General features: G+C 36.2%; 1 protein-coding gene across 1 annotated transcript in view; it reads left to right on the top strand.

Annotated features, from left to right (window-relative positions):
- RUNDC3B (RUN domain containing 3B) overlaps positions 1–27,089 on the top strand; it is a 55,378-nt gene that overhangs the window by 7,490 nt on the left and 20,799 nt on the right. Inside the window, exons 3-8 of the mRNA XM_064444680.1 lie at positions 8,318–8,451; positions 12,103–12,188; positions 15,762–15,851; positions 19,047–19,127; positions 20,566–20,734; positions 26,309–26,466. Coding sequence (XP_064300750.1) covers positions 8,318–8,451; positions 12,103–12,188; positions 15,762–15,851; positions 19,047–19,127; positions 20,566–20,734; positions 26,309–26,466 — 718 coding nt within the window. The remainder of the gene's footprint in view (positions 1–8,317; positions 8,452–12,102; positions 12,189–15,761; positions 15,852–19,046; positions 19,128–20,565; positions 20,735–26,308; positions 26,467–27,089) is intronic.

Here is a 27,089-nt window from a genome sequence, read left to right as displayed (position 1 = left end):
GGTCCTTTCATTGCTGTCCCTCTACCCCCCTAGTGAAGCTGGTTTTTGCTAGTGGAATGTAATGGATCTGGGTTAAATTGCTTTTGAGACATGTCAGTTGTTGATTCTTCTCTTGTATCTGAGTCAGATGTTCTAAGGTAAGAAAATGTCTGCGTCTTCTGATTGTTCTAGAGGAAGCTGCTTTGCTAAAAGAACAGAGCGTGACTTAGCAGCAAGAGCAGTTAGAAAAGGACTTTGGAAACTTCTCCTTGTTTCTCAGTTCTATGTAGAGTTTCTGAAATTATTTGAGGATTATGAAGGACATCATAATCATCTAAATAGAGATGTGTAATATGACAGTCTACTCTTTTTCATACTTTTGCTTTTTAATATTCATAACTAAGCTTTTTGAACAATATTGTGTGTAGGCTGACATTTGAGTAGCACAATTACTACCTGCTGTCATTCTGTCAGAGAAGGGAGAAAAAAAATCACACAGTGGGGTAGGAACATAGTATTTGTCACATTGTGACAAAGACTATTGGAGTGATTATGGGCACTTAGCAACTTGACACTGCGGGGAAATTGCTGTTTTCTCCTTCTCCCCCAGCTTCAGTGATGTTTGAGCAAAAATCATTATGAATTTTATATTCCACACACCCCCCCCCCCCCCGTTCTTTTGCTTCATAGTCTATTATTCAGGACAGGCAGTACAGAGAAGAAGCCTTGACAGGCTGGCAAATGGGTTACAGGCAAATGATATTTGCAAGTAAAAATTATTTAAAATATGAAATAAAGAAAATCAAAAAGCTAAATTGTTGCTTCAGTCTTCCCTTGTAATTAACAGTATGATTTTTCTAAGTTTGCAGAGTTAAATAAAAATATGGAAAAAGGCAGAAACTTGTGCATTGTATTGCAAATGGAGGAATATTTTGCTAATAAACTAGATCACTGCAAGTCATTATTTTGTTCTTTAAAAACTTGAAAGGGAAATGGAGATAATAAATGTATCATGAAATTCATATTTTAAGAGGATATATATTATACAGCACAGGGCTTGAAAGAAATTGTATTTTATTGACGGAGACAACTAACATTCTGAATGCATACTTCATGTCAGTAGGAGCACACTAAAAGCAAACTGGTGGTTGCAGTGGGTTGTATAAAGTGTTTTAAACTAGGCAGAACATACATGATCTGTTTGACTATGGTAAGATAAATGGCTTAATTGTATAAAAGTTGTCAGGATAATCCCATGGCAGTGTAGTTAAAGGGATGATCCAGATTTGAGAGTTTGAGTATATAGACCTTTACTTTCTTAAGGCCATGGCAAATAACAATTCCTAATCTTTAACTTCCTTCAGAACTACTCGGTGAAGACGGAAGAATAATAAATAAATAAATTTTAAAAAGGCATTTATTTGCATTGTAAAGGACTAAGTTTACTTTTATTAGAATACTTTTACTGGCAACTGTCTTTTCTGGCACTATTTTAATATGTTTTTAAGTAGCAAAGCATGTTCTTGCCTGCTGCTGCTTATTGGTGTTGTGTTCAGATAGGATCCAGACAAAACAAAATGGGAGGAAGGAGGATAGCCATTTTCAGGGGAAAAAATATTAAACTATAGGGATTAGAACTTTATGCTTTTTCTGAAACCATTGCAATTAAGAATTCTGAAATAGTAGTTCTCCAATACTCATCCTCCTTGCTGTTCTGCTAAAAATGCCAGTTATAGCAATAGGAGAACCATTTTTAAATTGATTTTTGGTAGGTAACTGATCTGATGTTGCCAGCTCTGAATAAGAAAAGGTCCATTAAACAACATTCATAATGTTTTGGGTGGTTTTGTTAGTTTGTTTTTTCTTTTCAGAATCATGGAAGAATTTATTTGCAAAGTACCTTTAGAAAGTCATCCAGGCCAACACCTTGCTCAAAGCAAGGCTGTCCTGGATTGCTCACAGCACTTACTGGTTGAGTGTTGAAAATCTCCATGATGTATCTCAAACTCAGTGCAGTTTGCTAAGGAATTTTATTCCCCATCAACCCGCCCCACTTCTTGTGCTTACCTTTAGCTGATATTGGCCATGGTCCTCACCAGATCCTGTGGTGAGCCAGATAAGGAAGTCAAACAGGCAGAAAACTAATGACTTTCCCCATGGATGTACTTCCTTAACTCAGCTGCTCATTTTCTTATGAGTGGTTTGGATGTGGATGTTTGCTTAGTAATAAAATGAGATTGGCATAAATACATCAGCTCACAGGAGAGAGATCTGTGAACACTGCTTGAATGCAGGTATCTCTTCATGTGATACAGAAGACTTAGAACATATGGCACCAAAATATTTCCAATAAAGGTAACATCATACGCCATGGCCAAAAGGCCACATCTGTATTACCTTACAGTTACATGTATGCCAATGCCAATAAGTATCAGCCAGGAGTGGGCCGCTGTTGTTAGAAAAAGCGGTCTGGCTCACAGCCTATTTTTAAATTGCCCTTAGGAAGAGAGAGAGAGTTTGACTAAGCTGTATTAACTGTCTTTTCAGGGATTGCAAGCTGTTGACTGCCTTCTGCTCTAGAAAGTGGAGAGATACTTACCCCTGTACTGTATAATACTGTATGAGTAGTATACCTAGTACTCCTTAGAAGTGCTGGAATTATTCTGAATGCAGAGTAGACCAAATGTAATAATGAGGAGGACAGAAAGCATGTATTCTTCCTGTCATTAAAATAAGCTCTGTGTGGCATGCCTGCTGGCAAGATATGATACCACTGGACAGAACAATCAAAGATCTTGACAAGGCAGGAAAGAAGGAGTAACAGAAAAAAGATGTCTCTTATTCCTTCTCAGGAATAAGAATTTGTATGGTTTTATAATACAGCAGAGAGTAAGTGGTGTTCTGAGTGGCTACAGAGACAATGTATTTGAAGGTCTCTGGACCAAATAAGACCTATAGTCCTAAAAGGGATTTTACATATTTGTATACAAATGTATGTGTTTGATAATCTTTAAAGCAAGCTGGGTAATTTCAGGAGCCATTTTTCTCCCCCAGAAAGTTGTTTGGAATTTGTTCCTTTCTTAACTGTTTTGTAGTGTGGAGATTAAGCTGTATCTTGTAGTTGTCTTGGTGGTTTCTTGTTTTCACTGCTGGCCACAGATTTTTCAGGTATGTTTCCTGTAAGCGTCCTTTTTATCCAATCAGCTAAGAAAAGGTAGTGCAGAAATGGTAGGGGCATCAAAAAGTGTTCAGCAACAGTACTTGGGATTTGATCGCAGGTATATACTAGCTGATTTTAAACCTGAAGTCAATTCAAAGTGATGTATATATTTTCTTCACTATCACAATATTGTGTGCTTTTCTGCCTTTTTCTATTGCTTTAAATTAGTCTTAGCTGAGTTAGTACTGAAGAACATTAATAACTATTGTGGATTTTTATGGCCATCATCTCAAACATATTTCTGAAAACTACTGTCATGTGTATGTATTTGTTGGCATACTATATTTTCACTGTAATATCCTTTACAGCAAAAATTGTTTATATCCAAACCAGTATGCATGCTTAGAAATGGTTTTGGTGTATAAATTAAGTTGTGTCACTGACATCATATATAGTGTATCTTGCTTGTGACTTCTGTAATTTTTGCATGTCATGGTTACTGTGAGCATATTTGTCATCTATACGGTTATTTGCATTTACTACCACTATGACACAAAACAGTATGCTGGACTGTGCTATTTTGACACTTTTACAACTTTGTCTTTTTTCCTGTACATACATTTAGAAGTTCTAATAAACACTGCAAGACACTGCCAGAATTGCCCATAGAAGCTACTTGTGTTTATCTGATCTATGTACTGCTAATTTTTAGTGACTGTGGAGTTAGTTTGCTTGCTTTTCTTTTTTTCTTTTAGAAAACTTACTGTGAGAAGTAAGCTTCTAGGGTGATCAGTGCTGCTTGAGTGGAATGATAAATGTAATAATTCTCTTCCTTTTTTTCAATCGATAAAATGTTCTAGTTTCATGCATGATCAATAGTCTGGTGGTAGTCATGGTAAATAGCTGTACTAGTGATGTCACTGGTAAATGTTCAGTTTACGCACTTAATAGTAAGGTGAATTCTTTAATAATTCATTTCTGAATCAGTGGAAGAATTTTCTTATCTGCAGTGCACAATTTATCCCTTCACATATGCTTTTTATTTTACTTATTTTTAGGAGGAAAAAACACTTAATACTACTTGCAGTTTCATGGGTCTCTTTCTTTTTAAGCAATGAATATTAATATAATTTTTATTAATCAAAATTCCCTGAATTCTAATAATCCAGATGTAAACAGTGGTTACAAAGGGAAAGGGTATGAATTATGTCTGCAGAAGAAAATTTGCGCTTGTAGGCCTAGGTCACAGGTGAGGAAGCAGAGTAAGATGCAGTTTGTAATGCCGCTCATTCTGAGAAACAAGTCTGCTGGATAAAATAGTTAAGGTAATGGAGATATAATGGGGAGTGAAACAGGTAGGTTAAGGAAATAAGAGCTGAAGGCACTGCTGTCATGAAAAAGACAGAGTCTAAGCATATAGCTGCAGTGGCCAAAGAGCAATAGTAGGGCTCTTGTGTAATTTGTGGTTTAGCTCATTCTCCTTTCTCTTGTGTGGAGAAAAATCTTAAGTGAATTTATAATTGTCTTGGGTTTATGAACTACAGTAAAATTTTGTAATTGTAAAGGACTCATGCTGTAGACCAAAAATAAAGAGTAGGTATCACAGAAATTCCTCAGAGGAACAGCATGCCAGTTTATTACCAACAAGTTTTATTAAAACTTGTTTTTAACGGGATAGAAAGACTTGCTGCAAATCAAATAATACAGGGAAGTTTGGAGAAAACTTGCCTGTACCTTAGAGCATCCTAGTAGTCGTTGCTACTTTGCAAGTGTGGCACTTTGTAGATAAGAAATTGGACTGTGATTTAGTAGGAATCAAACTGTTTAACATCTTGTGAAGAATTTATTGGGTGTGAAACTAGTGTTACAGACGTTTGTATCTAGTTGTCAGACTGGAACAGAAATGGGTTGATACAAGTAGGTGTGTAACGGTATTGAAAAATGTGGTGAAATAAAGAATTTTTGCAATATTGTTTCTATGTGCTTTGTAGTTCTGTAGACAGGAATTTAATTAACTTGAACATTTTTTAATATTAAACATGCAGCTTCCATGCTTACCTAACAGTTTTGTTTGGCTGACAAAAACAACAGCATAATTCCTGTTGGAATAGCTGTCAACTTATGTGTTTCCTGATGGCATAGGAACTTCAAGGCAAAGACCACATACTCTTTGCCCTTTGGACCTCCCAGGAAACTTACTCTTTCCTCAAGAAGTACTTTGACAGAATATAAGTTGTATACAGAAATTAGCTTTCAAGTTTATTGAGACCTTTTAAAATTTAGAAATGATTTTAGAATCACAGAATTGTAGAACAGCCCAGGTTGGAAGGTACCTCAAAAAATCATCTGGTCCAGCCATTTGCGAGAAAGGGAGCCTAGTTGAGATCATCTAGCACCCCGTCCAATCTCAACTTGAAAACCTCCAGTGATGGGGACTCTACCACATCCCTGGGGAGGTTGTTCCAGTAAATTATTATTCTTACTGTAAAAAATTACTTACGTTGAGATGAAACTTCTCCCAGTGCAACTTGTACCCACTGCCCTTTGTCTTGTCCATGTGGCTCCTTGTAAAGAGAGAGCCTCTGCCCTCGTTGTAGCTGCCCTTTAAGTACTGGAATACCGTGATGAGTTCCCTTCTGAGCCTTCTCTTCCCTAGGGAGAAAAGACCTAATGCCCTCAATCTTTCTTTAAGAGGCAGGTTCTCCATCCCTTTGAACATCTTCATGGCCCTCCTTTGGACACTCTTGAATCTATCTATGTCCCCCTTCAACTGTGGGGACCATAACTGGACACAGTACTCAAGGCACAGCCTGAAAAATGCTGAATAGTGGGAGCTATTGCATTCCTCATCCTTGGGAGTTCTCGTGGCCGTGTACATTGAGTGCATTTAGGGCCAAATAGAATTTTATATGCTGAAAGCTTTTAAAATTGTGTGGAATATACAGCTTAATATCCTATTTAGTAGTTCTTAAAATACATTCTCACTACTCTCAGACAGTCTTTGCCAACATTTTTCTGTGTTTAGAATGACTAAGGAAGTTTTTCTTCACGTGGTGTTAATTACTAGAGTGTGGGCAAAGTGTAAAGTTGTAGAGAGAAAAGAGTGAAATATAGAAGTCCTTGGTTCACAAGAGGTCCTGAGCTGGCTGTGAGTTTCAGGTGGAGACAATTGCTACTGGAGTCTGAAACCCATCATACCCTCTCACAGAGCTGGCTGTGAGGTGAGAGCCTGCTGTTATGGCAGAGTATACTGTAATTGTGGCTAGCTTAGTTTGTTGATCAGTGTAAGCCAAAGAAGTGCTGTGTGCTGGTATGTGTTTGTTATAAAGGTATTTTTGTTTTTAAAATTAAGTATGTTTTCCAGGTATTCATTGGTAAAGGGAATTGCTTTGAATTAGTGACTACAGGAAACTATGAAGTGAAACTGTTAATTTTTTGCAGAATGTATTCTGTCCTTAAGATAGTTTGAAAAAGCCACAAAAGTTATTGCATGATACACTTGCCTTACTAGTTGGCACTGGAATTGGTGACACAAAGTAATCTTCACACTTAAGTTGCATTTAATTCTGCAGGTATAATCCCCAGGGCAGAAACATTTCTGATATGGTGAAGAGCATGAAAAATATCTGTATTTTTTCATGTTGTTAGAATGCTGTCGAATTTTTGTTTCTGTCTACTACTCTCAGCATTTAAACAAAATCTGTAAGTTTGTAAGAGCACTTACCTCATGGAAGTTTTTTTAATTTTAGTTCTTAGAGCTGAGAAGATCTGAATCTGCAGTAACTGAAGCACCATGGGATTTTGCTTTTCCTTTGGCATATTGAGTAGTATATATTAATTCTTCCTGCTTTTTTTAAATAAGTCTTTTATGAAGCTTTGAATTTAATAAATAAATCCCTGTGGCAAAGTAAGCAGATAGGCCGCAAAGTCAAGTTACATGCACCCTCTAGGGAAAAAAGAATGCCACTTGATTTTCGTAAGATCATACAGGACAGATCCTTGACACTACTCTGGCTATGCTTGGAGCTAAGAAAAGTCATGCTAGATAAAAGTATCCTCTTCATCATATTTTGGTATTTTATTTTCAGTACATGTGACTTGCAGTATCAGTCTAATATATTCTTTCTTGAAATCTGACCTTTCTAACAGCAAAAGAATTAGAAGTCCATCTGATAAATTCGTAAAGCTTCAGGAGTACAACTCGAGGCTTGAAAAAAAAATAAAACTAGCTTAATGATAAGATCCCATTTTATATAGAGAAAAAGTTTTGCACATATTTAATAACAGCAGTCACCAGAGGGCAATGTTCATCTTACTTTTTACATACCTGTTTGCAGTTGTGTGCTGTTCAGTCTGAAAAATGGGGCAGAACTGTTGTGCCTGTGATAAATTTTATCTTGTGTGGAGTGGTTGCAAGTAGTATGTAATTTTGCCTTTCATTTTCTAACTGCAGTACATTCTGAGCTGGAAAAAAATATGAATGATTTTGGTTAAAGCTCCAGAAGAGAGATTGATTTGCTCAATGCATTTTAGTCAACTTCCCAAGGAATGTTCTGTGTGTACCCAAATTAAGTTGTGACTGCAAAACATTTTTGATCATGCATCGGTTTCTCCTTCAATGAAAGCACGTTTTGAAAAATGCCAACCTGCTCCTAAAATAAAGCTAATACTACCACAGCAAACAGTGGTCTTTCATTTGTTTATATATCTATAGCTATAAAATTTCTTTTTTTTTAATAAAAAAAACTCTCTTTACTTGACTGTAGTAGTGAAACACATGGTACTACCTAAAACAAATAACAGAAATACTTCTTGTGTCATGTTTTTAAGTCACAACAGCTGTGCTCTGCTGTGATTTAAGAGTTCAGTGAAGAACTCTTGAGTATCCTTATAGCATACTAACAAGGAAAAAAAAAACCAAAATACACATATGTACACAAAAGCCCCAAACTTCTCTTTGTGCATCAGTTTCAAACCAGGGTGAGCTGTATAATGTAAGGGTTTTGTTTTTCTTTTTTTAACACCTGTGAAGCAGTTTTCAGTAGGAATTTATGGACTTGCTAGTATGAAACCCTGTCAGTGCAAGCAGCCTGTAGGGAAGTAGTTTAATTGTGTTTGTCTCTGATAAGCAGAGAGGGAGGTTCATAAATCTTTATATATCTTGTATTTTGATTTAAGGTCAGATCACCTGGTTCGGCTATGAAAGTCCTCGTAGTTTCTGGGACTACATTCGAGTAGCCTGCCGAAAAGTCTCTCACAATTGCATCTGCAGTATTGAGAACATGGAGAATGTCGGTTCTTCTAGAGCTAAGGTAGGGAAGAGAAAGGTCAAATTAACTTTTTTTATTACATTGTTCTGTGTAAAATATAGCTGACATTTCTGTACCCATAAAAATCCCATAATTCCTAAACTTGCCCCCCAAAATTTTTCATTGTCAGAAATGATTTTTTTGTATGTACCTAGTAAATATTTACTTCTGAAAAAAACCCACTTTTAAATTTGCATGTTTCCTTTTAGATTTATGTAATTCAGTAGAGTAAATCTCAAATTCTCTCTTCAGTGAACATATTCTATTATAAAATGTTTGCTTTCACATTTTCACACTTACATAATTTTTTGAAAATGCAGTCTGTTGAGGGAAATCAAGTTCATACAGGCATGCCTAACAAATATTATTTTAAAATTGTAGAAATTTGATAATCTTTTTCCCCTAACCTAAGTATAATTTTTATTTTGAATATAATTTATGCACTAATAAAAAAGGTGTGGTCAGCTCTAGAGTTCGTTGGTGTGATTGTGCAGGAAGCCTTCAGTAGGTTTATTTGCTTATAAAGATCCCTTGTTTTAAAAGATATATATATATAAATAAAAAAATAGAAATTACATCACAATTCCTGATTGTAGGCATGATGGAAACATTGAGGAAGTTACAATTTAATGTGTTTATATGCACATGAACTGAAAAAGAATAAACTTTAAACTGACCTATCATTAAATCTTAATAGTGTGAGACAATATAGACCAACACCTTGAAAAAATACCCTTGGGCAGAAATTACAAGTTCTTTTTACTAGATTGGAATGCTTTTCAATAGCTTGTATTTCTCTGTAAAGCAGGCTTGATTGATGGCTGAGACACTTCTGACTTGAAGGTATAAGCAGTATAAAAGGATGCACAAAGTAGTGTTCTTAATTCTTTTTATTCCTAAATGAACTGGAATCAGTTGTTTGGACAAATATCTAAGTTGTGTTCCATGGCTATTTTAAAAATCCTGTAGTTCCTGATTTTTATTAAACTCTGGATTATTCACAGTTGGTGTCATTGGTGAGGTGGAAATACTTAGCTTATGATATATAAAAACTTTGTAGGTTTTTTTTCAGGGGCATGACTGTGGTTAATACAATTTATATTACAGGTTTTTACACAACCACAATTTTCTTCAATAGAAGGTGGTGCTTAGATCAAGCAGCACCATGAATCTAGTAGATCTTTGAGCAGCTATTCCAATGATCCATAGTATTGCAGAACAGCTTATTTGCTTTGTCTACTGTTGCTCATTTCTTCTTTTGTATAGACTCAGTTTTAAATTTTATATATTAAACATATCTGTAATTTGCGTGAAAGCTTCAAAATACTTGAGATTCTATGGCAAAAAGCTATTGACTGCTTTTTCTTTCCAGGATATTACATGGTCTTCCTAGCACTCAATGTACTGGAGTAGTAGACTGGTAATTTACGTCACACAGCATTTCTTCTTGCTTATGCTGAGATCTGGAAATGCAGACAATTTGGAGAATTTATTTCCAAGTAGTTTCTGGAGACGCTTATGTTCTATAATCTGATGATTATATTGCTTATATTTGAGATTTATTTTAAAGGTATTTCTGAATTAAAAAATTTTAATAGATATGAATATTTAAATTCAGTAGATAATAAGATGCAAAGCTATTTTCTAAAATACTTTTATAAATAACTCAAAATTTTCTTTTACTCTGTGGAAAACTCCATGCCAAATAGCAAACAATTTAATTTGTGCAGCAAGTTTGGAGATTGGTGTTGATTTTTTTTAAAGGTGGCTGTGGGAGTATTTTGGATGTTTGTATCTGAAAAGGTTGGAGACATGTTGACACAAATACCAGTGGTAAGCATCAGTTTTACTGGTGGTCCAGATGTGTGTCTGCTTTAGTCTGGAAGGTGTTAGTTAGAAGGGTTTGCCAGTGCTAGTTAGCCCTGCTTTCACTGGAGCTGCATAGGCTTTAGCCATTAGCTAAGCATCATCATCAGGGTCACAGAATCACAGAATGGCAGGGGTTGGAAGGGACCTCTGGAGATCATCTTGTCCTGCTTGAGCAGGGACACCCAGAGCAAGGGGTACAGGAATGCATCTGAGCGGGTTTGGAATGTCTCCAGGGAAGGGACTCCACAGCCTCCCTGGGCAGCCTGTGCCACTGCTCTGTCACCCTCACAGGAAAGGAGTTTTTTCTCATATTGAGGTGGAACTTCCTGTGTTCCAACTTGTGTCCATCGCCCCTTGTCCTGTCATTGGGCACTATTGAAAAGATCCTAGTCCTGTCATCCTGACACCCACCCTTTACATATTTATAGGTATTGATGAAATCCCCCCTCAGACTCCTCTTCTCCAGGCTGAAAAACCCCAAGTCTCTCAGCCTTTCCTCATAAGGGAGATGCTCCAGTCCCCTGATCATCTTGGTAGCTCTGCGCTGGATTTTCTCAAGCAGTTCCCAGTCTTTCTTGAACTGGGGAGCCCAAAACTGGACACAGTACACAGTCATGGTCTGACTGTTTCACTCATGTTCTAAATAACTGTCCCATAAAGGCAAGTATCTAGATATGCATCCTTATAATTTTAGTGAATTTAGATTAAATCTACTAAAAAGTAAATTTAGTGCACTCTGTGTTAAAAAACACAGGTTTTGCTGTGCTGTTGGTATCTATGAAAGCAAATGCTTTTTTGTTATTTAACATCTGCCTATCTTATAAGTTTAGTTTGATCTAGGTCTATATAAATTAGAAATAGGATTATAATCTACTACAGGTGGTTTTGGTAGAATGTCTGTAGTAATATCCAGCTAAATGTCAATAAACACCAATTATATTAAGCAGAAAGACTGTCTTACTACTTTTATAATTATTTCTAAGTTTATATGGGTTACAAGAAATGTTCCTGATGTTCTCAAAATGACAGTCATAACTACGGCAGCCACTCAAAGTGTCTCTTTTACTGGAAACTACAGTCCTGTGCACTAGACCTGTAAACATAGTGCCACATACATTCCTAAAGGTTATTTTTGAAGCTGTTGCTGTTGTTTATAGAACTGTTTGAATGAAGTCTTGCTTTTGGACTACAAGTTTTAGGCCTCTTCGATTTGATTTCATTCCTGTATATTATGTGCACCTTCTATAATGATGTCCTTACTAAGGAGAAAAAATAATTTATGCAAATTACATATTGAAAAGATGTCACTGAGTTATAAATTCTTTTTTATGAATGCCAAAATAATTGAACAAATGCAGATAGTTAATTCTTAATTAAATCGCTTTGAGTGTAGGTTACTACTAGTTTACAGTGGAACTGACTGAATGCTTCCAATACCATTGTCTTCAAAATGAATGGTTTTTGCCCTGATGTGTGGCACCTTATGCATACAAGGTTTTCAAAAGGCTGGAGTAAATTATTAAAGCAGAAGTGGGTTTTTTGTTTGGGTTTTTTTCCTTTCCCTTCAAATTTTGGAGAACTTTGTTTCAGAATGAAGTTTATTTGTAAGAATGCATTTTCTCTTTATAATTACCATAATGAAGTGCATCTTAACAACAATTTCTGTTTACTGGTAATTTATTAATCAGTTCATTTCACCCAGGTAAATCAACTATATTCATTTTCAGATGTAAAATTGTTTCATTCTATAATACTTAAATATTTGATATCTGTTTCTTCTTGCAGGGTCGAGCCTGGATCAGAGTAGCACTTATGGAAAAGCATTTGTCTGAATATATTTCCACAGCTCTGAGAGACTTCAAAACAACCAGGTCTCTAAGACTTCTATTTGTGCAATATTTTAGCAAATGTTGCTTAAGTGAGGGACTTAAATTTGAAAGTACATGTTCTACTTGATTTGTATAGGAAAGGATGTCGCGAGTAAAAGAGCTGTAACCTAGTAAAAGACAGCTGGAGTTGGTATCAATTGATAGGATTTTAGCATGGGTAGAACTGCAAAATCAAAAATCCCTTTGTGATTTTTAAAAATGTGGAAAGAATGCTGGAATTCTTGAAAGGTCAAAAGAGAAGAAAACCTCTCTAAAGAAGGAATTAATTCTGAAATTGTAGCATGGTAAGGATAGAAGACGTAATGTTCCTTTCAAAATTAGGTATGATTGGCAGCCCTAGAGACTCAGTAAAAAATAATTTTTACAGGAACTTCTCTTGCAGAAGAAAGGAAGAGAATTCCAGGAAACATTTGAGAAATACAGAACAACAGAATTAGTGATCAGGCATATCTAGAATTCTTGATTTAATATGAAAAATGTGTGACAGATTTTTGTTGTACCTTCTAATGGTAAAATCTGTTATGGACAAGAATGTGCTTTGTGATAGAAAATACTCTGGCAGTTCTGGACTGGTTCTAAGTAATGTGATTATTTTATGATGCTTTATCCTGTAACAAGTGGGTCTTGTAGATTTGTGATGAAGTCACATGAGTGAATCTGTAGCATGTTGAACTCTAAAAGTTTTAGGCATGCTGAATGGACTATTTAAACAATAATATTCTCTATAAGGACTTCTGTTCATTTAGAATATTATTTCTGCTCCCAATACTATACTCCCTATATTTTGCCAATATTAAAGTGACTTTGAAACACAACTAGGTAAACATTCAATTTCACTGATGTTTCCAGACCTGTCGTCTTTATTTTACCCAGATTTGCTTGCATTTATAGTAGACAAGAAGCTCAGAAAAGAAAGATTTCTGGAAAAGGTTTACTCTTGTTGCCTCAAACTGAAAAGTCACTTGGGTTTTTGAGGGGGAGATGAGGAGGAAGAGGAGGGTCACAAACTATGCAGTGAAGTAGTACATTCTTTGTCCCTGTTTGGTAGTGCAGTTTGATTGCAAATGGATAACAGTGGTATAATTTTATTAGCAGTTTCAAATTCATTTACTTGAACATGTTAATGTTTCTTATATTTGAATGTTCTTTCAGTGGTATAGCTCTTGGAAACAACCTCTCTTGCATGCCAAACATAGTAAGTGGAAAGTTTGTTTTGGAGCAGTATTTTAAATACATCTAAGGGAAATAAAAGTTACAGTTTCAGATCTTGGTAGTGTGGATTTCAATTCCACTAGCAATAATGGACACACTCTCTTTTCCCATGTGGGATTTTGGATACCTAATAAGTGGCCTGATTTTTTTGGTGATGCTTTGAACCATTTAGCATTTTAAATTATGTATTGTGCTTTATGTATATTTAATAATTATGTATGTAAGCTATAAATATCATATGTTACATGTATGTATGTAGATTATGAGATTTATCTATCATACTGCTAGCTCTTTTTAAACCTCACTGTTGTGTTTGGGGGCCTGATGTCATGGCTAGTCCTTTAATGAAGCAGCACATTATTAGTGCTGGATCAGCATATTACACTTGAAAGGGAGTTGGATTAAGCGTGGGCACACAGTTATTTTTCTAACAAATTGGTCAGCACAGACTCTTAAGTTAGACTGTTCTGTTGTGAGATGTCAACTGCAAAACACTGAAAGATTTGTGAGTTTTCCAAGGGGACTGTTGTTTTGGCTGGATTACTGTAGCTGGTTTAAGAAACATTGCAACTGTCAGACTAACATCTGCGTCTCACCATTACAAGTATGCCCTGTCTTTTTTTTGTGGGATTATTTCCTAGGCACTGTTTTACAAGATAAATCAAACACAGTACAGATTGGTACCTGGCAGTGACTTTACAAATGCCAGTGAAATGGTTTGTAATCAGCTTGTACTGGAAGCATTGCTGTTAACTCACAAATGAGAGTAACTCTACTGAATCAGACTGTAATGTCCATCTAGCTCAGTATTCTGTCTGAGCCAGTGGCCAGTTTAGGCTCCTGGTGCCCTTCCTGAAGTCAGAGGGTAGAGAGTTAAGTCTGTACATCATAGCTTCAGTGTCAGGACTATAATCTCTATCTTCCCAGAGGAAGTCTTCCAGATTTCTTGCTTCCACTGAGAATATCCAAGGTCTTGGACAACTCGTTTCCTTACAGCAAATGGATGTCTGTTATGAAACTGCAAAAGTGGGACTTCTGACAGTGTGAATTATAACACAGTTCAATCTTTGGAGCTGTGCCCCAGAATGTGTCTTTTCTGGATGTTCGCCATAGAGCCAACTTGAGCTCTCACTGAGCCATCCCCATGCTTTCCTGCAGTTCTTAAAACAGATGGAGCTTTTGATAGGGCAGTGTTGCTACTATTTGTCTGAAAGATAGGTTGCATGCAATAACCTGGCACCTTCTTGCAATCATACATTGCTAGAATGTATAGATGGACTGTGCATCTTGGTTTCCGGTAAGTGACCTTTCAACCTTGCCTTTGGTGCTGAACAGCTCTTGGTTTCCCTCTTTCCACATGTAACGGTCAGGTGAACTCTAGTGATCTTTCTGCCGCTGCTTCTGCCAGGACTCCTTTAACACAGAAATTACAGTTGTGTGCTACTTTGCTAAACAGACCCAATGCCTTTTTTACAGGGCCATGCATGGCAATGGTGGGCCCTATTCACCTGCCCTGGGCATGGAACGTCTCTGTCTGGAAGAGGCTTCTGTGGTAGCTGGGAGGAGAAAATTAGAATAAATGGGAGAGAATGGGGAGGTGGTGAGGGCATACAGATTTAAAAACTGTTGCTTTATTGGTCACTGTTCTCAATCAGCCTTCACAAATCTGCATATACCAGGGTATGTGAAGTGAGTTTTGAGATCAAGCAGTGGAGTTTTAAAATTTTGGCCAATAGGTGTTTTACAATAAAAAGTAGTGCTAAGAAAACACGCCTTCATCAAACAATAAAAATTTAAAAATCTCAGAATAACTGGATGCAGTGTGAATCTTCCCAGCATGCAGTATTTTAAGAAAAAGCATGCTACCTGGAAAATAGCTGATTTGTGAAAATATATTTTTAAAAATAATCAACTGCTAAGAATTAAGAGTGAATGTTGAACTTCAAAAGAGCCAGCAAGTACAATTGCGAGAGAACTTTTTTTTATACAATGGAATAATTATTTTTTTAATGTACATGACACGAATTGTTACTTTCAGCAGTAAAGTATAAAATATCTTAATAATTTTCTTTGCATTTTGCCCATCCTGTTCTACTTTTTCTTAGGGCTAATATTGTAAATTCTTTTTGCTTCTGTCTAAATTTGTATGTGCTCTAAGATTGTGGTGCTTTGTGCTGTGCAGTCTATTGTTTTGCTTTGTTTGAAAAGAAACATGAATGCCCCTGGGGCTTAAATGAGTTCTTTTTATTTAAACTGGATTTCTTTGGTTTTCTGTTAACTATGAAAAACATTGTTATTTGAGAGAAAATGGTATTAACTGAACTAATTTCTTTTTTATTGAAGGAGATTTTATGAGGATGGAGCAATTGTTCTTGGTGAAGAAGCAAACATGCTTGCTGGTATGCTGTTGGGACTTAATGCAATTGATTTCAGGTAGTGTATTTGCATGCTTCATTACAGAATGCTCAGGGAAGGTACTTATAAACTGATGCATCATGGAAAACATTGTTAGATCCCTGGATAGTTTGAGACACAAAACTTAGGTGAGGGGGAGGAGGAGGAGGGGGAGGGAGAGAGAGATATCTTGAATGGCTTTTCTAGATAAGAACAAAGTTATGCCATAGTTTATATAGCTGCATGATTACACAGTCTGTCTTTCAGGTATCAAAATCCTGAAAGCAATCAGAAATATAACTGCAGAGGAATATTAAACCTATTAAGTGGAGCTTACAGACAACTGAATCTTTTGAAGATATTTTTAAACTGTAAGGAAACTGTGATTAAGCACACAGTTATGCCCTGGAATTCAATGACAGCATTGTAATTGCATATGTAGAAAGTGTAGGTATCTTTAACTTTAGCACTTCTAGATTTTAAAAGCTTAACCTACAAATGACTGTTTAATATTAATTTGCATTATAATTAACTGCAGCCAAACTGCAAGGTATCATCAATTTATATTAATTTACCTTTGCAATCTCTAGCTAGTCTTTTGTGTGGTTTGTTATATAACTAGTTCTGTGTTTTGGGGTAATGAAGGTGCAGGCACACCCTAGATAATATAAAAATAATCTTGGTGTTATATATATATATATATATATATATATATATATAAAACTTGGCAAGGTATAAAGGCTAGAGTACCTATGGAAAAATCAAACCTGGCTGGTGCAAGGACCTGTTGATATGCCTGGTTGGGCCCACTTAGCCACATACAGAGGCACTGAGGAAGGGTTTCATAACACAGCATAGGGAAAAGTAGAGTAATGATGCTTTTCTCCAGTCTCCTGGCAGTCCACTGTTTAGTATTACACTGCAGCAGCATTAATGCTTGTCTCCAGTCTGGGAGCTAAACTGGCAGAAAACAGCCTGTAGTCTCACTGGAGGCACCGAGTGACTGACAGTTGCCAAAGGCCTTTGGAGATTTACTCCTTATACCACTTTTGAGGCTTGTTGGACCCTTCTGTGAGCCAGCTTAACTTGTTAAAGACTAAAAAAATTAACCAGTAAGAAGACAGGATGGCTTTTTTGTTGTTAGCTAGTTTGGTTCACGGAAGCACCCTATTAGTGGCAAAGATGATGGGACCATAAGGCTTAGAGAAGAGAAGGAATAAAAAGGATTGGGTAATATCTTCCCTTTCTGGTGGCAGTGAGCATTTAGTTCAGGGGGCCGTGGAACTGCAACTAGATGTTAAAGGGGAAAAAACCCTAAAAATTCAGGTCTTGATAGCTAAACTAGCTCATCATAGACTCAGATAAGAGCCAATACCGCTGTAAGGAAGGGAAAGGGAATGTCTGGTTGGGGTTTAAAAAACAAACAAAAAAACCCAAACAAAACAAAACACCCCAGACCAAACAAACAAAACCAAACCAAAAAACAGAACCACCAAAACCCCAAACCAAAATCAAAAAACCCCAAAACAACAACAAAAGATCCCAGAAAAAACAGGGAAGGAGAGGTTGAAAGTGCGGGATAGTTTCTTTTGCCAGCATTTAGTCATTAGACTGGCTTAACTGCATCCTCAGCACATGTTCTGGGGGAATAGAAGAGTGCTGCAGGATGATAAGAGGGCTAGCCTTCTGTACAGTAAATTCAAATCTTACCAGGTTTTATTAGTTTAAGCTTTACACTATGTGAAATTAAACTGCTGCTGTATTAGCACTATACTTGGAAGGACCTTAGCCATGTATGAATAAGCAGCATAGCAAGAGTAGGTCTGCAGTATGTAAATCCTACCATAAATAATCAGCAATTGACTGCATTTGTCGTGCATAAGCCTCAGTGATACACACTACTGGTATGAGAGCTTAGTTGTATGAGTGTGCTTTTTTTTTTTTCCTTTGTCCTCTGATCTCTAATATAAAGTGTATTTCTAGGTATCTGTTAATAGTATTCAGAGTAATGATTGATTTTCATTGAAGACATTTAAATTTCTGTCAATGCAGCTTTTAAGAAATTTTAAGAATTTTAAAGAAATTTTCAGGACAAAATAGGAACATACTGTTACAGGAGCATTTTTATTGTGCCACATGTAATTCATAGTATTGTGGTTTGAATGGCTGAGAAGCTGTAGCCGTTCTCTGCATGTCATATCTGAGGGGGTTTTTTTCAGTTTAAACAGTCACTCAAATGTTGACTGGCTTATTTATGTGGAACAGTAAATAAGACTTTGGGGTGGAGATGGGGGAACCCAGGTGAGAACATAATCTAAATATTTCCCCTGCCCTTGCAGCAATGTAGAATTATGTATCTACTTAAAATAATTGTGGCTTTGCAGGGGTGTTCTTTGTTGTTTTCTTTGCTTTTCTTGGGGGGTAAAAACCCTTCAGATGCACTTCCCAAATACCACGTACGTGACTGCATTGTCAAAAATGTCACTTTGCAATTAAGTTAGCAAAAGCTTTGTCTTACTATAATCTGTATTTTGATGACAGAGGTAGGAGGAGTGAAGAATAAGAGCCTTGTGGAAGCATAATTAATTTTGTCACTTCTGTGATAATTAAATGTGATACGAATATAATCTTTTACATCCAGTACAAAATACAGTGTAGATGAGAGCTTTATAAAGCTACAGCCATTTAAGAATATTTTCTGAAAGTTAATTTCATTAGTGTTCCTCATCTTCCTGCAGGCCAACACTAGAAAGTATCTGTAAAAGAGAGAGACTGAAATATTTTTGAGAAATTATTTTTGACTTAAAGTTAGTAGGGTGTTACGTAAGCACTCTGCAAACACTTTAATTGAGCTTAAATACTGAAGATTCCAAGCTCATTCATAGCTCTTATATGTCTCTTGCTTCAGCTAACTTTCCTTTTCCTGTTATTCCCTTGCAATCTATCTGTATTTTCAGAATACTAGTGAATATTTAAAAATCAGGTTTTATACCACTTGCCCTGATCTGTTTTCTGATTATGTGGCATTTCTGTTTGTTGGGGTTTTCATTATCTTATAATATGTATGCTCAGTAGTTTCATTTAATATTAAACAGTCTAGCTTGGCTGAGTAGGATTTCAGCATCAAATACTCTAGGCCTTTCTGATTACTGAAAAATCAAATTTCACATTTCGACTGTGACTGTCACTTAATTTTCTTGTTATAATCTTATCATTGTTCCTCTGTTTCATCAGTTTTTGTCTGAAGGGTGAGGGATTGGATGGCAGCTTTCCAGCTGTCATAGATTATACACCGTACTTGAAGTTCACCCAAAGGTACTTTTTCTCTTTACAATGCTTTTTAAATTTTATTTCGTTGGCAAGGTTTTATTTCATACTGTGCCTCTTACTTTTAATTTCACGTTCAAAATAGTATCCCTATCTAAATACAAACCTGTACACTCAGCTACCTTGGTCTTTCAGACTGGTGGAATTATTACATGACTCATCAGAGTGAGTCATGCTAACTTTGTTTACTTGGATTAGAATCACAGTTCAGCAGAAAACAAATTTTTTATTTCCTTTGAAGATTACCAGACCAAGTTGTCCTTTCTCTTGGGCCTTTTCTGTGTAGCCATAAACTTAAAAGCGGTTATTTTGTGAATAAAAATTATATATGCCCTGGTAAAAAGTAAGATATGACAGATAAGCATTATGCAGTATGAGCAGTTAGCACATCATAGAAAATCATGACCAGTTGAGTGTATAGTCTGACCTTCCAGCTACATTTTGCTCCTCTGATCAGCCATGTCATTAATAATAAAAAGAATGATCACTGTCTGACAGATCAGATAGCAATATGGCACCTCCAAAAAGCATGGAAATTAATTGGATGCTTTATATTGTTAGGTTTGCCAAAATGAAGGCGGCAGTTGGGAGTTAGGAGTAGTCTTGAAGATGTACAGCTGAACATGAAACATCCTAGTTATTCTCCTGAAGTTCTTATTAGCTTACATGTTAATGACAAATTGCCTGGTTCAGTTAAAGCAGAATTTGCATCACAGCAGGATCATGGGGTCGCAGGAATCACTGCTTAAAAAACACTAGTAAATGCTGTTAATGTAGTGGAAAGCAGAGAAGTAAGGGAAGATTTCAAATGGGTATTGGGATAAATTAAAATTCTTGTCTTTGAGTCAGATGTCTGAATTCTCTGGCATACGTTGAGTCTGGATGATATGGAGATAATTTAACAATGAATCTGCTTACTGTGTAGGGAGATATTTATGTTCTGTGAAATAACAGGCACATGGTCTTCACTATAGCCATAACGATACATTCTCATTTAAATTTATACTGACTTAACATAATGACAATCACTTCTCAATTTTTCTGCATTTTTAGAAACAAATACAATGTATTTTCAGATACTACTCTTTGCCCTGAATTTGTGAAGGAAAGATTAAGTCACCGCTTCCTTAGCATATTATAATGCATTGGCCCTTTGTATTCCAGGAAGATATCCCACATAGAGTTGCCTGACTTGCCTAGGACAACTTGACTGAGATCACGAGCAAATCTTTGTCCATTCTTTAGGTGATTATAAAAATTAAAGCTTGAAATATAAGTTGTATTTGGTGATCTATCCCAACATTTCAATTCTTTTTTGTTTACAGAGCGTTGGATATCTTTTAGAACTGTAGTGCTTTAATTTCAAGGGGAATTTGCATTTTAACAAACACAGCTTTTCACTTGACTAATAAATGTAATCTTTCAGTTCTGACAGCATCAGCAGTGATGAAGAAGAGCTAAGAACTCTGGGCAGTAGTGGCAGTGAAGGCAGCACTCCAGAGAACATTGGTCCTCCTTTCATCACGGATGAAAACAGTTGGTACAACAAATGCAAAAGGGTAGAACAGAAGTACCGGCTTGCATTGGAACAGAAGGTAAAAGATTAGTTTTGTGTGGGGGTGATGGAGCCAAAGCTCGTCAGCAGCCAACTGGTGACATATCCATTTAAGTAAAGGCAGAAAAATATATTAAATATTATTTAGCTTCATGCAAATGGTCTTAAAATTTATGATCCCTCAGAGTATCTAAGTGTCTTTGCTCATTAATATGAGGGAAAAGAGGTTTGGGGAGAGGGGGAAGAGGAGAGTAGTAATAATTCGGAGATCAGATTTCACAATCTAATGTAGAAGCTTTGGCTCCTTTTTCCAAGCTCAGAGTTACAGGCCTGAAGTAAACATGCCTGTCTGCATGATTTTCCTCTTCCTTAGAGGCCACAGAGTTTTACTGATGTAGGTAGGCTGCCTGTTGAAGGCTTTGATAATGGTAGTGATGTTAAACTTTGATATTTAGCCTTTCAGTAAACAAAAATGATCAGCAGAATAATCCATCTATGAATGAAAAGCAGAACTGTCTTCCCAGTGATTCTGAGATGGGTTTTACAAAAAAAATAGTTTTAACACCTGCTTCAAGCTAGAATGGAAACAGGGTATTTTAATGATTTAGGTGGCATATTGAATGTTATTATAGAAACAAAAGGTAGGTCCTTCCTCTACCACTCAAAATACTGTAAGTTAAAGGTGGAGTGAAGTATATGTCCAAACTTTTTAGTGTTTTGGTATTTTTAAAAGCAAAGCGCTTGTCAGTTTTTTGTAACAGCATATTACAGCTACAGAGGCAACAATGCGCATTAGCTAGTGGCAGAGAAAAGGGGGAAGACTGTTCATAGACACTGAAGAAACAGTACACAAAAAAAGAAAGGAGGGATCAGGAAAAATGAAAGGGAAGAAAAATTAAAGATAAATGATTAATGTTTTTCAAGAACTTTATTAATATTTTTAGTATTCTTTTTTCCTAATGTCAGAATTTGATTTGGTGAAACTCTGAACACAATAAACCATATGAAAGGCTGGAACTACATAAGGGTGCTTGGAGGTGTAATTACTTCCCTTAGTTTAGGGCATTAGAATCACAAGATTATCTCTCTGCCTTTCTAGTATTATTGTATTGAGAAGAAAAAAGATTTTAAAACAAACAAACAAAAAAAACCCACAAAAAAAACCCCCAAAAACAAAATAAAAAAGAGAGGGTGCAATTGGATCTAGAATGGATCTTCTGCCAGTTGGGACTCAGTACATTAACTGTGGCCCAGGTCCTGGTATCAACTCAGTCACATACATATTTAAATTCTAAGAATAATTGTTGGCATGGTTTTGGCCTGGGACAACTATCACTATCCCAGATTATTTCAGGTCATGGTTTGTGAATTAGTGTTTGTCAGTGATCATTCCAAATAACCAGTATGACTTCAGACATGGTCCTTTGGAAATTGACAGACTTTATAGACAGACTGAGAAAATGTAGCTGGGTAGGAGTCTTGGCTATGTTCAATTCATTAGGGAAAATGTAGCTATGGATTGCTAAACGCCGGTCTTGATACAGAATGGGTAGAATCAAAGTTGGTTTACTTTAACGCATGTGAGAAAACGTAGTTAAATTTATCTTTTCTGTTTTTGGTCTCTTAGACTTCCTATTTTTTAAATATGACCTTAAATGTTGGCACCCAGGTTGCTGCTACAATCTTCTCGGCCAGCGTGGTATCACTTTCCAAAAGGAAAGAGCTTGTGATCCTTGGGGCTCTCTCTGCTACAGAGGACATTTTCCCTGCTTTTGTAAACCAAAATGTGCAATTCAAAAGGAATCTTTTCAAATACAAAACCAAAATGAAAACCTTTCCCTCCCCACCCCAACAGATCTTGAAGCACAGGAACATACTCAAGACAGCATTTCATCCTTGTGTCCAGATGAAAATATAGGATTGGATTGAACTCTGCTCTCTGCCCCCCCACCCCTCCCCCCGCCCCGGCAGATTGTAAAATATTTTGGGATTTAATGAGGAAAGTGTCATCAGCTCTGGAGAAACATTGAAAAAACAAAACAGGTGGATGTTTATTTTTCTTGGTACATCCAGGTGTTTCATTTCCTGGTATCCCCGATGAAGGATACTCCATCAAAATTGTGACAGATGTGTATAGAAACAATATTGAAACATGGTGTCCAAATCCACTAGCCAGAATCGCTAGGTAGCTTTATGTCTAAAAAAATACAAAGATCTTCAGTGGCTGTAGCAGCAAATGGAGGGTTTGGTTTATTCATGAGTCTAAGACATTTCTGTTCCATGGGAAGTTATTAATTGATCTGATACTGAGTATTTCAAATTTTTGAGCATTACTGTTTTAGTAAGTCACGTTATTCCTTCTAGCATTCTCTTCATGACCTGCCAACTTCTATAGTCAACAAATGTAGAGGTGAATTCAAGTCAGTTTTATGATAACTATTTGAAAACTTTGCATTTAATACAGTGATGAAAATGATAGTCATTGATGCTTTCCTAATTGTCCTCCTTTAGAATGCCTACTTGGCAACTGCAGAGCAAAATAACTTTTTTTTTATTCCCACAGACAGAAAATTTTCCATTGTCTAATTTTCATTTGGGATGTTCCTGCCAAATTTTTATTTAATTTGCTTTAACTGTACTACATCTGTTCTATTATAACATGACCTTTAAGAGGTTAGATGTACTATGGAATACAACTCTTTTCCTGAGTGTTTCTCTCCTTTCCTTTTCGGGACCTTGTTGAAACTTACTGCCATGAAAAATCAAGTTGGATGCAGTGCAGTAGGTACCAGTTTATAACAGATGGAGTGGGGTTGGTTTTTTGTTTGTTTTTTTTCAAACAAAGGGGTTTTCTGGCATTCTGTGTGTTGGAAAACTGGATGTTTGTGACAGGGAGACTGAGTTGAAAACAGAGTAGTAACTGATATAGTGAGTCTGATAGATCCTTCTTTTGTTCTGTGGCTCACTTTGTGCAAACAATGATAAATTCCTTTTGTGCTTCCTAAGTAAGTAGGTGCAGTCATTAATAGCACAGGTGAATGAAGTTTAACAGGGTCACAATGTGACAAGCGAATGGACTTAAGCCAAGATAAAGGTATCTGTATCTTCTAAGTTGTTGGAATGGTAGAATAGGGACAGGTATTATTTTAGCAAGGTGAATCCTAGCGTTGCTTTATTGGCTCAACAATGCTATGCTGGTTTAGACCAAGAATCCTTTGTTATCGTACTGTCCTATCTTGGATACTTGCCTGAAGTAGATGTGGAGAGAAGAATAAAAACAAAGCAAATGTATACGCACTGTTTTTTCCCTAATACTTTCTTAATACATATCAGCTCAAGGACTTACTGAAGCTGGTAAGGTTTGTCTGTTCAGTAACCCATGATAGTTCTCTCTTCCAAATATTTGCCAAATATCCCCTTGACCCCATGTAAATTTTTAGCATCCAAATAATGTTTTTGGCAGAGCATTCTGTATATTTACCATCTGTTGTGTGAAAAGCCACCTCCTTTTTCTGTCTTTTGAATCTGGCTCCTGCTAGCTTCGTTTCATGGTGCCTAGCTCTTGTATTTTAAGAAATGGTGAACAGTCAGCTCCTTCCTTCCTTTTCCAGGCCACTCTGGAAATATGAGTTTGTCTTTTCCAAGTTGTCTCTTGTCCAGATTAATGAATCATAGTTTACACATTTGTTACTTATGTGATGTTATCCCTTCCCTATTTGGAAATGGTGTAAACTGTTCACTTCTGTGTATTAAACTCCTGAATTCTTTGTGTACTGTTTATACTGGAGTTTTATATGCATTCACTGGTGGGGTGATGCATCTCTATGTCATTATAGATGGAAGTATTTACTGTTCATAGTATTCTGATACTGATGCTTCATATCTAAAATATTTTTGTAAAATGTTTGATGTTTCTGGGAGGAACAAAGTTTGCATATGTCCTAATGCATCATTTAGTACTTTCAAATCACTGCTTGGAGCCCCAAGGAGTACCTTAACAGTCAAGATAACAGTAACATTTGGTGGGGCAGAACTAGGCAGACTGAAAAGCTCTCAAGATTCCTTGGAACTTGTATTGAGACTAAAATAAATTCCTGTCAAATATAAATATATCCAGTGAATAGAACTGTGTGTAATCATAGAATCACAGAATAGTTGTGGTCACGTGGCATCTCTGGAGTTTGTCTAGTCCAACTCCCCTGCTCAAAAAAGGTGGACTAGAGCAGGTTGCTCAGGGCCTTGTTCAGTCAGGCTGTGAATATCTCAAGGATGCGGATGCCCTGGCCTGTTTGGATAACTTGTTCTAGTGTTCATTAAAAAATAAATAAATGAAAATAATAAAAATTCCTACATTTAAGTAGCTACCTGTATTTCAATTTCTGCTGGTTGCCTCTTTTCACTGGATACCACTGGAAAGAGCCTGACTCTATTCCCTTTACACCCTTCTGTTAAATATTGATACACATTGATTTGATTATCTTACTCCCCCTCCTCCCTTCCCTTCCAGCCCTGGATGGAGCAATCCTGGCTCTTTCTGTCTTTTCTCATAAGACAGATGCTCCAAACCCTTAATTGTCTTTGTGGTGATTAATTACATTAGTAGCCTTTTACTGTTTTCTTATTCAACAGGACTGTGCCTGTTCTGTGTCTATGAAAACTACCTTTTTTTTCCTTCACTGTGGTCACCTATGAAAGAGTTACACATTTTTCCACAGGCTTCAAGGAATGTGCAAAATTTTATGCAGTATAGACTTATTGAATCCAGCTTTAACTATGAAATGATAAGAAGTTACTAGCATATGACATGCTGGGACATGAGGAAGGAGAAAAAGAAATAGCTCCTTACTATTGTACTGAGATGTGTAATTTGTGAACATGCTTTGTGACCAGCCTGCCATCACAGCTGCTGTTAAATAGTCACATTGTGGATTTTTGTAGATAACCAAGTACTTGGAGTGGGATTAGGACTGCCCCTGTCTTTCATAGTATCAGCTGGAAAAACAATAATGTAGGTGCACATGTACATATCCAATGTTACTAATGGAAGTGACCTTCACCAGTTGTCCTACCTTATGCTGTACTGTAGATTAATATTTATTTCAATAACTTTCTTTGTCATTTTAATGTGTGATGTGGTATTGCAGTTTTCAAATAAACTTTAAAATAATGTTGGGGTTTTCTTATAATAATTCTGGATCCCTTTCATTAACTATATAGGTCCATATAGATACAGTCTACTCTTGTCCTTCTTATGCAATATCTAACATCCTCCATCTGTTAAGTTGTAGAGTTCTGATCTTGTACTAATAACTGTTCTATGTTGGTTTTGAAAAATGAATTGTTTCATGCTGGTGGCATTCCTGTCTTATTGTTTCATCCATTATTCTATTCTTCTGCAGGAATATAAATAAGCACATTATTTTCTTGGTACCTATTAGGAAACATCATACTAATCTTAAGTCTATTTACTAGTCTGTTTAAAAATTTAAAAAAAACCTGCAACAAAACCAAAGTAGAACTGTATACATCTGAAACCCCAAAGCTGTGAACATACATAATGAAAAATTTTTTTGATGGTGTGTTCTTTAAGGCTTTCTAACACTTCTATTTGCAGGGTTACCTTGAAGAATTGGTACGACTCAGAGAAAACCAGCTCTCTGAATCTGTCTCACAGAATAAGCTGCTGTTACAAAGAATTGAAGATATGGATCTAGCCCATAAAATGGAGAAGGAACAGCTGGAATATATCATTGTGGAACTGCAAGACCAGTTGTAAGTTAGTATAATGGAGAAATGTTGTTAGAACAGTATTACTTGATCTATTTAACTTATTTAACTGTACAATATGAAGAACTTCTCGTCCTGTGGAAATGAGTCAAACTTCTTAAAGAAATTGATGTATTTCAGCTTTTTTGTTTTTCTGACAAGCCTTATATTCAGAAATTGCTCCCCTGAAGATTGCAGTAGTGTAAGACAGAATAATTCTGGGATTTTTTTAATATCTGAAATAGCTTACCGTAAACTTGCTTAAATTTTTAAAACATTTTTATAAAATTTTCTTTATATTTTATTACTTCCATCTTTAAGGCTGCCCTGAAAAAAATATGTTGGAAGCAGCTTCCATCTGAACAGTGTTTTTAAAATGTTAGGCAAGAGAGGATAAAGAAATATCTATTTTCTTTGCATAGACTCTATTTTATTTGCGTAGGTTCAGACCCAGTAGAATTTTTTCTGGCAGTCCTAAAAATATTTAAACTGATTAAATAGTTTGCTGCTCATCCTTTCTTCAATGCCAGGCAAAATGCTAAAACAACAGGAAAAGGCTTAATTTTTTTAACATATGTGACTCCTAATATGGTAAATATTTAAGGATCTTAGGTAGCTCTCCTGCCAAC

This window comes from Phalacrocorax carbo, chromosome 2 (assembly GCF_963921805.1).
Source record: "Phalacrocorax carbo chromosome 2, bPhaCar2.1, whole genome shotgun sequence".
NCBI classification, from domain to species: domain Eukaryota; kingdom Metazoa; phylum Chordata; class Aves; order Suliformes; family Phalacrocoracidae; genus Phalacrocorax; species Phalacrocorax carbo.
The sequence above is the reverse complement of the archived record's forward strand: the minus strand, read 5'-3'. Positions and strand labels throughout refer to the sequence as shown.